At 37.4% G+C, this 13142-nt stretch overlaps 1 protein-coding gene across 1 annotated transcript; it reads left to right on the top strand.

The window, feature by feature from the left end:
- Window positions 1-430: 430 nt before the first annotated feature.
- On the top strand, window positions 431-12361 carry LOC132559089 (ATP-binding cassette sub-family B member 6-like; the record flags this gene model as incomplete). The annotated part of the gene is made up of 6 exons (XM_060223699.1): window positions 431-498; window positions 4078-4210; window positions 7028-7223; window positions 10631-10870; window positions 11673-11775; window positions 12272-12361. Coding segments are annotated over exons 1-6 (767 nt in total), but the record flags the coding sequence as incomplete, so codon positions are not given.
- Window positions 12362-13142: the final 781 nt, after the last annotated feature.

The following is a 13142-nucleotide window of genomic DNA, read 5'->3' as shown; positions in this document are numbered from 1 at the left end:
GTGAATATGATTAAATGTGTTTGTATTTTATCAGGAAGTGTACTGGTGTTAGAGTCAGCTGTAAGGGGTGTCCTGGATGATATGGTGACAGGACAAAGGGAAATCACAGGTCAACAGGTCATGACTGCTGTTCTGGGAGCGATTACGTGGATATTATATATCAGCATAGAAAACTCTGAATCTTCCGTCACCTGCAATACTCAGATAAAATATTACAACACGTCAAAATGGCTGCTATCAGGGTTCCTATGTCTGGTTTTGTTGAAAGAAATTTTAGCATTTGTGTCCTGGTTCAGCCCTTGGTACTGGTGGTCAATGGAAACGTAAGTTATGCGTGTGCATCCTTGTACTAGGTCAAGTGAAGGGTGAGGTAGATGTGCGGATGAGTGTGTATCCTTGTCTAGCCAGTGGTACTTTGTCAAGAGAAAGATCAGTCGTATGTTCGGATTAGTGTGTATGCTGGTCAAGCCAGTGGCACTATGTCAAGAGAAAGATGAGGTAGATGTGCGAATGAGTGTTTATCTTGGTACAGCCCCTCGTGCTGGAGGTCAGTATCCTGGTCCAGCCGGTGTTACTATCACAACAGAGAGGATATGTATGAGTATTGTGGAGTGTGTATCATCGTCCAGCCAGTGGTACTATATCAAAAGAAAGATCAGATTTATGTACGGATTAGTGTGTATCCTGGTCCGGGCTGCGGTACTAGTGGTCAATAGAAAGGTAAGGTGTATGTACGGATTAGTGTGTATCCTGGTCCGGGCTGGGGTACTAGTGGTCAATAGGAAGGTAAGGTATATATGTACGGATTAGTGTGTATCCTGGTCCGGGCTGGGGTTCTAGTGGTCAATAGGAAGGTAAGGTGTATGTACGGATTATTGTGTATCCTGGTCCGGGCTGCGGTACTAGTGGTCAATAGGAAGGTAAGGTGTATGTACGGATTATTGTGTATCGTGGTCCGGGCTGCGGTACTAGTGGTCAATAGGAAGGTAAGGTGTATGTACGGATTATTGTGTATCCTGGTCCGGGCTGCGGTACTAGTGGTCAATAGGAAGGTAAGGTGTATGTACGGATTATTGTGTATCCTGGTCCGGGATGCGGTACTAGTGGTCAATAGGAAGGTAAGGTGTATGTACGGATTAGTGTGTATCCTGGTCCGGGCAGCGGTACTAGATGTCAATAAAAAGGTTGGGTTTGTGTACGGATGAGTATATAACCTGGTCTAGCGCCAGCGGTAGAGGTTAATAGAACGATGATATGTGTGGAGGAAGTTGTATCATACTCCAGTTCGTGACACCAGAGGTCAATACAAAGTTGAGATGTTTGTGCTGAGAAGAGTGTATCCGGGTCCAGGACGTGGTACTAGAGAACAATGGAATGATGATGATGTGTGTGTGCGGAGGAGTGTTTATCAAAGTCCAGCCTGTGGTACTATGTCAATAGAAAGGTTGGATGCGTTTTCGTATGAGAAACCATTTAACTGACCTAATAAAAAACAAGTTTCTTTCAGTCGCAGATTATATTGAAACTATATAAATAGTAGAAACCAGATAACTGACCTTAACAGAAGAGCAAAACGGAAATATATGGAGAAGCTCACTTAGTAGCATATTTCTTTCTCCTAGTGAATGGTGGAAAATTGCCAAATCAGTACTTAAATCTTATACTTAATCACACTCTCGGTCTCCTTTAAATGATGATGGTTTGTTAATCACCCATCCCTTTAGAAAGGCTCTAACTTTGAAGACTTACTTAAGATCAATTTCTGTTTCTACCAAAAGTCTTGTCTTCGCTAATACTCCAATAATAATAATTATACTTATTAAAACCATATACATAAATTATCATATATATCATTTGAATATTTATATAAAACCAACCAAGCAGAACAGTGGAGACAATTAGTGACAAGGGGCGATAACTCGTTGGGTGATCACGTCATACACTCTGCCATGATGAAATGATGTTACTGAGGGATCGTAGGTTAAGAAGGTTCTATGGAAATCCAAGATGGCAGACTCCTTAGCAACCCTCCCCCTCAGTAACATCATTTCATCAGCTGGTGTTTTCAAGAGCTTATTTCTCGATCCATGCTTTTGTTATTATCATATATAAATGGTTTCATCTCCTTGTTCAGAATTGTAGATCATAATGTTACTTAAGAAAAACGAAGAAGTTTTGGCCTTCACTTTGGTAATGTTGGAAAATCGTACAAAGATATTGATTCTGTTTACAAAAAGCAAATCAAGGAATGAACACTCAACAAACATAAGACTCTAAGATTCTTGGAAATGAGCATGAAACAAGTGAATTGTACCGATAAGATGCACAAGTTACTACTACTACCGACACTTTGATATATAGTACATAAAGAGACATTCACAGCTACTTCCAAGCATAGCTTAGAATCTGAATCCCGTGCACAATTCACGTCAATTGACGAGCGAGTGTTCTTTCTAAAACACTTCAGTATGCTAAGTTTGACTTTCTGTACACCACAAAACACCGTCTTGCAGATGCGTATCTGACGAAGTATAGCACAACAAACAACACTTGTATCAGCGAGTCAACCACGGCATGAATCGTTGGCTCTAAGTCTAGTATGCTCGTAGAACGATCAAATCATCGCCATGACCTACCTATATCTGACCTGTGGTAAACCAATGAAATAATCTTATCGTATCGCCGAAGTGTAAAAGCCTTGTAGAGTCCTGTATGGTGATTTAGTGGTGTGTAGATAGGGAATGTTGTGTAGGAAGGTGTTTTGTGTTGTATTGGTAGGTGTACAGTAAGATGAAGGAAGGTGTTGTATGTATAGGTGCTATGTCGTTGAGTGCTTCGTGGTGTCTAGATAGGGAATGTTGTGTAGGAAGGTGTTTTGTGTTGTATTGGTAGGTGTACAGTAAGATGAAGGAAGGTGTTGTATGTATAGGTGTTTTGTGTTATGTAGGTGATTGCTTCATGTTGTGTAGGTAGGTATTGTGTTGTGTAGGGAGTGCTGTGTAGGAAAGTGTTTTGTGTTGGCAGGTGGACAGTAATATGTAGGCAGGTGTTGAATGTATAGGTGTTGTGTGTTATGTAGGTAGATGTTTTGAAGTGTGTAGGTAGGGAGTTCTGTGTAGGACGATGTTTTTATGTTGTGTTGGTAGATGGATAGTGATGTGTAGGTATGTGTTGTATGTATAGGTGTTTTGTATTATGTAGGTGAGTGCTTCGTGGCGTGTAGGAAGATATTATGTAAGTAGGTATTGTGTTGTGTAGGTAGGAAACGTGTAGGACAGTGTTTTGTGTTGGCAGGTGGACAGTAATATGTAGGCAGGTGTTGAATGTATAAGTGTTGTGTGTTATGTAGGTAGATGTTTTGAAGTGTGTAGGTAGGGAGTTCTGTGTAGGACAATGTTTTTATGTTGTGTTGGTAGATGGATAGTGATGTGTAGGTATGTGTTGTATGTGTAGGTGTTATGAGTTGTGTGCGTAGGTAATGTATGTTATATATATAAGTGTTGTATATGTATGTATTGTGTGTAGGTAGGTGTTTTTGGTGTGTAGCTAGGGAGTGCAATGTTGAAATATGTGTAGAGTAAGTATCTGGGCAGTAATGTGTAAATACATATGGGTAGGGAGTGCTGTTTACATAAGTGTGTTTTGTTATGTTGGAAGGTGGACAGTGGTGTGTAGGTAGGTGTTGTGTAAGAAACTGTGCAGTAATGTGTAAATACATATGTGTAGGGAGTGCTGTTTACATAATAGTGTTTTGTTGTGTTGGAAGGTGGACAGTGGTGTGTAGGCAGGTGTTGTGTAAGTAACTGTGCAGTAACGTGTAAATACATATGGATAGGGAGTGCTGTTGTTAATAGCGTAGGAAAGTGTTGACGTTATGTGTTGTTTTGGTAGGTGAGTTGTTAAGTGTGTGTACGTGCGAAACATGCTATAGATAGTTGTTATTTAGGTCAATGAAGTGTTGTTTTAAGTGGAAGGCTATGTTATTACATTAATATTCCACTTAGAAATGAAGATGAAGTAAACATGTTGAAATTTGTACTGTACGTTTTTTTTTCTAGTACGATTGAATATTTTTAGGGTGTCGACCAGGACGGAGTTTGGTATCTGGGTGATCAGACTTTCCATCTGTGTAATACTGATCAGTCTATTACTACTCCCGTCTGTTGTCTGTCCACTTAGACAACACAGCGCAATTAATACCGAAGAAAAGGTCAGTGTATTCGTTGATACTTCAGAGTAATAATGCATTAAAACAATGACAATAATGGTATATTTAAATGTGCTAGCAATTAGCTCTGATATCAAACATTTGAATATCATACCTGTGAATACTGTACCTCTTATAATCTTAACTATAATAATCATACCTCTAACTATCATACCTCTAATTAACATACATATAACTATTATACCTTTAATTAACATACCTCTAACTATCATACCTCTAATTAACATACCTCTAACTATCATACCTCTAATTAACATACATATAACTATCATACCTCTAATTAACATACCTATAACTATCATACCTCTAATTAACATACCTATAACTATCATACCTCTAATTAACATACCTTTAACAATTATAACTCTAATTAACATACCGAAAACTATCATACCTCTAATTAACATACCTATAACTATCATACCTCTAATTAACATACCTATAACTATCATACCTCTAATTAACATACCGATAACTATCATACCTCTAATTAACATACCTCTAACTATCATACCTCTAATTAACATACCTTTAACTATTATACCTCTAATTAACATACCTGTAACTATCATACCTCTAATTAACATACCTGTAACAATTATAACTCTAATTAACATACCTGTAACTATCATACCTCTAATTAACATACCTATAACTATCATACCTCTAATTAACATACCTATAACTATCATACCTCTAATTAACATACCGATAACTATCATACCTCTAATTAACATACCTATAACTATTATACCTCTAATTAACATACCTATAACTCTATCATACCTCTAATTAACATACCTGTAACTATCATACCTCTAATTAACATACCGATAACTATCATACCTCTAATTAACATACCTATAACTATCATACCTCTAATTAACATACCGATAACTATCATACCTCTAATTAACATACCTATAACTATCATACCTCTAATTAACATACCGATAACTATCATACCTCTAATTAACATACCTGTAACTCTATCATACCTCTAATTAACATACCGAAAACTATCATACCTCTAATTAACATACCCGTAACTATCATACCTCTAATTAACATACCGAAAACTATCATACCTCTAATTAACATATCTGTAACTATCATACCTCTAATTAACATACCTGTAACTATCATACCTCTAATTAACATACCTGTAACAATTATACCTCTAATTAACATACCGAAAACTATCATACCTCTAATTAACATACCTGTAACTATCATACCTCTAATTAACATACCTGTAACAATTATACCTCTGATTAACATACCTGTAACTATCATATCTCTAATGAACATACCGATAACTATCATACCTCTAATGAACATACCGATAACTATCGTACCTCTAATTAACATACCTGTAACTATTATACCTCTAATTAACATACCGATAACTATCATACCTCTAATTAACATACCTGTAACTATTATGCCTCTAATTAACATACCGATAACTATCATACCTCTAATTAACATATCTGTAACTATCATACCTCTAATTAACATACCTGTAACTATTATACCTCTAATTAACATACCTGTAACTATCATACCTCTAATTAACATACCTGTAACTATTATACCTCTAATTAACATACCGATAACTATCATACCTCTAATTAACATACCTGTAACTATTATACCTCTAATTAACATACCGATAACTATCATACCTCTAATTAACATATCTGTAACTATCATACCTCTAATTAACATACCTGTAACTATTATACCTCTAATTAACATACCTGTAACTATCATACCTCTAATTAACATACCTGTAACTATCATACCTCTAATTAACATACCTGTAACTATCATACCTCTAATTAACATACCTGTAACTATCATACCTCTAATTAACATACCTGTAACTATTATACCTCTAATTAACATACCTGTAACAATTATACCTCTTATACCTGTAACTATTATACCTCTAATAAACATACCTATAACTATTATACCTCTAATTAACATACCTATAACTATCATACCTGTAATGAACATACTTATAACTATCATACCTCTAATTAGCATACCGATAACTATCATACCTCTAATTAGCATACCTATTGTACCTGTGAATAACTAAACCTGTAAATATCGTACCTGTGGATATCTAAACCTGTAAATATCGTACCTGTGGCTATTAAACCTGTAAATATCGTACTGTGGCTATTATACTTGTTGATATCTAAACATGTAAATATCGTACCTGTGGCTATTGTACCTGTGAATATCTAAAACTGTAATTATCGTACCTGTGAATATCTAAACCTGTAAATATCGTACCTGTGGCTATTATACCTGTGGATATCTAAACCTGTAATTATCGTATCTGTGAATATCTAAACCTGTAAATATCGTACCTGTGGCTAGTATACCTGTGAATATCTAAACCTGTAAATATCGTACCTGTGGCTATTATACCTGTGAATATCTAAACCTGTAAATATCGTACCTGTGGATATCTAAACCTGTAAATATCGTACCTGTGGCTATTATACCTGTGAATATCTAAACCTGTAAATATCGTACCTGTGGCTATTATACCTGTGAATATCTAAACCTGTAAATATCGTACCTGTGGATATCTAAACCTGTAAATATCGTACCTGTGGCTATTATACCTGTGAATATCTAAACCTGTAAATATTGTACCTGTGGCTATTATACCTGTGAATATCTAAACCTTTAAATATTGTACCTGCAATCATCTTACCTGCAATTATTGCACACGTAATTATCCTACATTGGATATATATATATTTTTTTTACCAGATGGACTACCTAAAGAAAAAGAAGGCCAGGAATAAATCTACTTGGTCTAATGCGTTTAGGAAATTACGGATGGTGCTGCCGTATGTTTGGCCAAAAGGAAATTATCCAAAACAGGGTTTGGTGTGTATTTGTATGGTACTGCTGGGCTTAGGACGTGTTGTCAACCTGCTTGTTCCATTAGTCAGTAGGGATATAGGTAAGTCATACATAGCTTTGTATTAGGTAAGTCACACATATAGGTTTGTATTAGGTAAGTCACACATATAGGTTTGTATTAGGTAAGTCACACATATAGGTTTGCATTAGGTAAACCACACATATAGGTTTGTATTAGGTAAGCCACACCTATAGGTTTGTATTAGGTAAGGCACACATATAGGTTTGTATAAGGTAAGGCACACATATAGGTTTGTATTAGGTAAGCCACACATAAAGGTCTTTATACATAAACGCTAAAACCTTTTAAGATCAGCTAAACTTACCGACAATTCAAGTTACATTGCTCTGTGACACAACTTTAGCATTTGGGTACAACAGCTTTAGGTGTTGGGCGACAGAGCTTTAGGTTTTGGATAACACAGTTTTAGGTGTTGGGTGACACAGCTCTAGGTTTTGGGTAACACAACTTTAGGTGTTGATTGACACAAGTTTAGTGTTGGGTGACACATCTGAAAATGTTAATTGACACAGGAGTGACACAACTTTAGGTGTTGGATGACAAAGCTTTAGGTGCAGGAATGACGCAACTTATGATCTTGAGTGACACAACTTAAGTTTTAAGAGTGACACAGCCTTAAATGTTGAGTGACTCTAGGTGTTTGCTGACACAACTCTAGGTGTTTGGTGAAACACCGTTAGGTTTAAGGGTGATACAGCTTTATGTATTTGTTGACACAGCTTAAGATGTAGCGTGACATAACTTTAAATATTAGGTGACACAGCTTTAGGTGAAAGATAGGACAGATTAAGGAGGAGGTTGACACAGCTTTAAGTGTTAGGTGACACGGTGTTTGGTGACACAGCTTTACGTGTTAGGTGACACAGGATTTTATGTTTGGTGAGACAGCTTTAGTTGTTTGGTGAGACAGCTTTAGGTGTTAGGTGAGACAGGATTAGATGTTAGGTGAGACAGCTTTAGGTGTTAGGTGAGACAGGATTAGATGTTAGGTGAGACAGCTTTAGGTGTTAGGTGAGACAGGATTAGATGTTAGGTGAGACAGCTTTAGGTGTTAGGTGAGACAGGATTAGATGTTAGGTGAGACAGGATTAGATGTTAGGTGAGACAGCTTTAGGTGTTAGGTGAGACAGGATTAGATGTTAGGTGAGACACCTTTAGGTGTTAGGTGAGACAGGATTAGATGTTAGGTGAGACAGCTTTAGGTGTTAGGTGAGACAGGATTAGATGTTAGGTGAGACAGCTTTAGTTGTTTGGTGAGACAGCTTAAGGTGTTAGGTGAGACAGGATTAGATGTTAGGTGAGACAGGATTAGATGTTAGGTGAGACAGCTTTAGGTGTTAGGTGAGACAGCTTTAGTTGTTTGGTGAGACAGCTTAAGGTGTTAGGTGAGACAGGATTAGATGTTTGGTGAGACAGGATTAGATGTTAGGTGAGACAGGATTAGATGTTAGGTGAGACAGCTTTAGGTGTTAGGTGAGACAGGATTTTATGTTTGGTGAGACAGCTTTAGGTGTTTGGTGAGACAGGATTAGATGTTAGGTGAGACAGGATTAGATGTTAGGTGAGACAGCTTTAGGTGTTAGGTGAGACAGGATTTTATGTTTGGTGAGACAGCTTTAGGTGTTTGGTGAGACAGGATTAGATGTTAGGTGAGACAGGATTAGATGTTAGGTGAGACAGCTTTAGGTGTTAGGTGACACAGCTTTGAATGTTAGGTGACACAGGATTTTATGTTTGGTGAGACAGCTTTAGTTGTTTGGTGAGACAGGATTAGATGTTAGGTGAGACATCTTTAGTTGTTAGGTGAGACAGGATTAGATGTTAGGTGAGACAGCTTTAGGTGTTAGGTGACACAGCTGTAGGTATTAGGTGATACAGCTTTAGTTGTTAGGTAACACGGATTTAGATGTTTGGTGACACAGACTTAGATGTTCAGAGACACAGCTTTAAGTGAAAGATAAGACAGATTTAGGGGTAGGTTGAGACAGCTTTAGGTGTAAGATAAGACAGTTTTAGAAAAAATAGGTTGAGACAGCTTTATGTGTTAGAAAAGACACTTTTTAGATTTAGGATGAGATGTTTTAGGTGTAAGATAAGACAGCTTTAGGAGTAGGTAGAGGCAGATTTGGGTGTAAGAAAAGACAATTTTAGATTTAGGATGAGATGTTTTAGGTGTAAGATAAGACAGCTTTAGGAGTAGGTAGAGGCAGATTTGGGTGTAAGAAAAGACAATTTTAGATTTAGGATGAGATGTTTTAGGTGTAAGATAAGACAGCTTTAGGAGTAGGTAGAGGCAGATTTGGGTGTAAGAAAAGACAATTTTAGATTTAGGATGACACGTTTTAGGTGTAAGATAAGACAGCTTTAGGAGTAGGTAGAGGCAGATTTGGGTGTAAGAAAAGACAATTTTAGATTTAGGATGAAACGTTTTAGGTGTAAGATAAGATATTTATAGGCGTATGTTGAGACAGCTTCAGGTGTAAGAACAGTTTTAGTAGGTAGAGACAGCTTTAGATGTAAGATTTGACAGCTTTAGATTAAGGATAAGACAACTTTAGATTTAGGATAAGACAGCTTTAAAAGTAGGTAGAGAGAACGTTATATTTAGGATAAGACATCATTAGATTTAGGATAAAACAGCTGAAGATGTAGGGAAATACAGCTTTTGGTGTAAGATAAGACAGCTGTAGATGTAGGTAGAAAGAGCTTTAGGTGTAAGACAAGACAGCTGTAGATGTAGGTAGAGACAGCTGTAGGTGTAAGATAAGACAGCTGTAGATGTAGGTAGAGACAGCTTCTAGGTGTAAGATAAGACAGCTGTAGATGTAGGGAGATACAACTTCTAGGTGTAAGATAAGACATCTGTAGATGTAGGGAGAGACAGTTTCTAGGTGTAAGACAAGACAGCTGTAGATGTAGGTAGAGACAGCTTAAGGTGTAAGATAAGACAGCTGTAGATGTAGGTTGACCAGTCTTTAAAACCCTGTGCACCACCATATCCCATTCCAAACTTGTTATGAGAGTTTTCTTCTCCAAGAAAGGTAAACAATGGTATAAGCGTATTTCGTAAAAAAAAACATGTCCAAATCACAAAAGAAATATACAGAGGACGAATCCTAAAATAGATTTCTGGTCGACAACATCTTCGTCAACTTTGGTAGTAAGATCTTCAAACACTGTTGTTTTTGAGACAGCTTAAGGTTCAAGATAAAACAGCTTCAGGTGTAGTTGAGAGATAACTGTGGGTTAGGAGTGAGATAGAATGAAAAATAGATGCGAGACAGCTTAAGTTGCAGAAATGATTTAAGTGTAGGCATAGATGTGAGATAGATGTAGACGTAGGTATGAGACAAGTGTAGGGGTGCGATTGCTTTGTCTGTTTAGATTCAAAAGTAAATATTTTCCCCTAAATGTTTTTTTCCTAGTTGACAGTCTAGCAGTCAAGGTGTACGAAAAACTGGAATTTGAGGCTATTGGAGACAATGTGTCTTCCACTTCTCTATCTCAGACCTCCCTGGAGAAAGGACAGGCCACATACTCCTTCTTAGATTCTGGGGCTGGAACTTCTGACAGTAAAGAAGAACTTGTGGAAATATTGCCTGTCTTCTGCTGGAGTCAAATCTTACTCTACTGTTTCCTCATGTTCCTTAAAGGAGGAGGTGCAGGTATACCGAAAGTTTACTCTACCGTTTCCTTATGTTTGTGAAAAGAGGTCAGATCTGCTCTTATTATATGGCACATTATTGAAACTGTGTGTAGCACATCAGTTTTTGGGCTAGAGATAGGGCAAAATAATCATCGTTATGACTTCATGGAAACGGTATTACAGTATTGTAACCATTAGATATGTGATATATGTGCTTGTTTTTTTTATGTTATGAAACCGCTCGTCATTCAGATCGTGTCGCTACGTGCACTGACCAAGATTTAAATGGTGGGTGTCGTCAACGAACAGAAGATGTTTATCCCTTTTACTTTTTCCTCTTTTGAGAGACAATTTTTTAAAGTACAGTTGTGAAATTGTCTTTTGAGGGACAATCATTTCAAATTACAGTTCTTTGTCTGACTTTGGAGAGACAATCATCTCAAAGAAGAATTTCGTGTCTGCACTTTGAGAGACATTCATTTCAAACCATATGCAATAATTTTACTTTGTCGTTAAGGTAGCCATTGCTTCTACTAAGGCCGGTTACGTTACTCTCCATTTAGCTGTTACATCAAATAAATGCAAAGGGCCTAAGACCAAGTGTTGCGGAAGAGTAAGTGTCTACTGCTTCATTGGCGATTACAACCATGTAAATCTTGATAAATTTAAGTAAGTGATGTCGTGTTACCAAATGAGACGAGAGGGGAAAAAAACCAACAACCACAATTATTTGAAACTATATCCGAAGAGACATTATCTTTTGGTGCGTTGTTTATGATGATGGGAAATTCTGACTTGATTATATTTTTTTCTTCACCAAGGTAGCTCTGGCTTACTGAACAACTTGAGATCCTTCTGTTGGGTTCCTGTACAGCACTACACCTCAAAAACCATTCAACTAAGCTTGTTCCATCACCTTCACAGGTACATTTCTATATATCTATATATATATCAAGCTCGCGTACAATTACGACAGATAATTCAAGTCTGGAACCTTCGGGTAGACAACATTACTGTATATGATGCAGAGTGTTAATTTATTGTTTTTTTTGGACATTGTAACGCAAATTTCGAAGGAAGACAATTTTGACTGGTGCCCTGTCCGGGCCTCAAATTCACAATCTGCGTCACCAAATCGGCTAGCTTAGAAATTCCAGATTACAATGTCCAAAATATAAACAAATGTATATATATGTATACAATACGACATCAAACATGCGATGTTAGCGGCTTGGTGGAGACCCAATGACATACTTAGACAAATTTGTCCTCTATGGACACAGGACTTGTATGTGAATAGATATTAATTTGACTAAGAGATCTGTTCAATATTACATGATACCGATTTACTAATCGTGAAATTTACACGTAATTAGATAATGTTGATATGTAATTTCATGTCATTTACCTGTGCTTTCAGCTTGTCCCTTAGATGGCACCTTCACCGCCAAACAGGAGAAGTCCTTAAAATTGTGGATCGAGGCACCAACAGTATCAACATATTGCTTAGGTATTTCTGCTTCCATCGGACACAAAACAAGTAAAATGTAATATTGCATTATACCTATGTATGACTATATTTGGACCATTTAATATTGATAGAGATAAGTAGGGCAGGTTTGTGTTGTCTTGGCTCGTGTATTACTCTTTTCGACCCATGCATGGTTTGGCGGTTGGAGCATGAGGGTACACAAGTCAACATTAGCCGTAAACGCACGGAGAAGCGAAGACCGCATGGAGTTGTAGAGGGTCTTCTGTTTTAGGCAACATTCATATCTAACACCGGATACAAGACAGAGTGCATGAATCCCTAAGTGAGATGTTAGGATTGTAGTTCCTGCTCGTGTGATGTACGGTATTAAGTTGTGTATGATAGTGTTTTAGTGCGCACGAATCATAGTGAAATCATATATTGTTGTTATGGTTCTTGCGTCAGACCGGATGCGTTTTTTTTCACAGAATAAGTGCCAACAAGAATAATTTGTATAGAAGTGTTGGTTGTATAGAAAAGACAGGGACGGGTTAGTTGTATAGAAAAGGCAGGGACGGGTTAGTTGTATAGAAAAGACAGGGACGGGTTGGTTGTATAGAAAAAGCAGGGACAGGTTGGTTGTATAGAAAAGGCAGGGACGGGTTGGATGTATAGGAAGACGGGGAAGTGGTGGTTGTATAGAAAAGACAGGGACGGGTTGGATGTATAGAAAAGACAGGGACGGGTTGGTTGTATAGAAAAGGCAGGGACGGGTTGGTTGTAAAGAAAAGGCACGGACGGGTTGGATGTATAGTAAGAC

The sequence above is a fragment of the Ylistrum balloti genome, unplaced genomic scaffold, assembly GCF_031769215.1.
Source record: "Ylistrum balloti isolate Yb309-2 unplaced genomic scaffold, AGI_CSIRO_Ybal_v1 Utg370854, whole genome shotgun sequence".
NCBI lineage: Eukaryota > Metazoa > Mollusca > Bivalvia > Pectinida > Pectinidae > Ylistrum > Ylistrum balloti.
The sequence above is the reverse complement of the archived record's forward strand: the minus strand, read 5'-3'. Positions and strand labels throughout refer to the sequence as shown.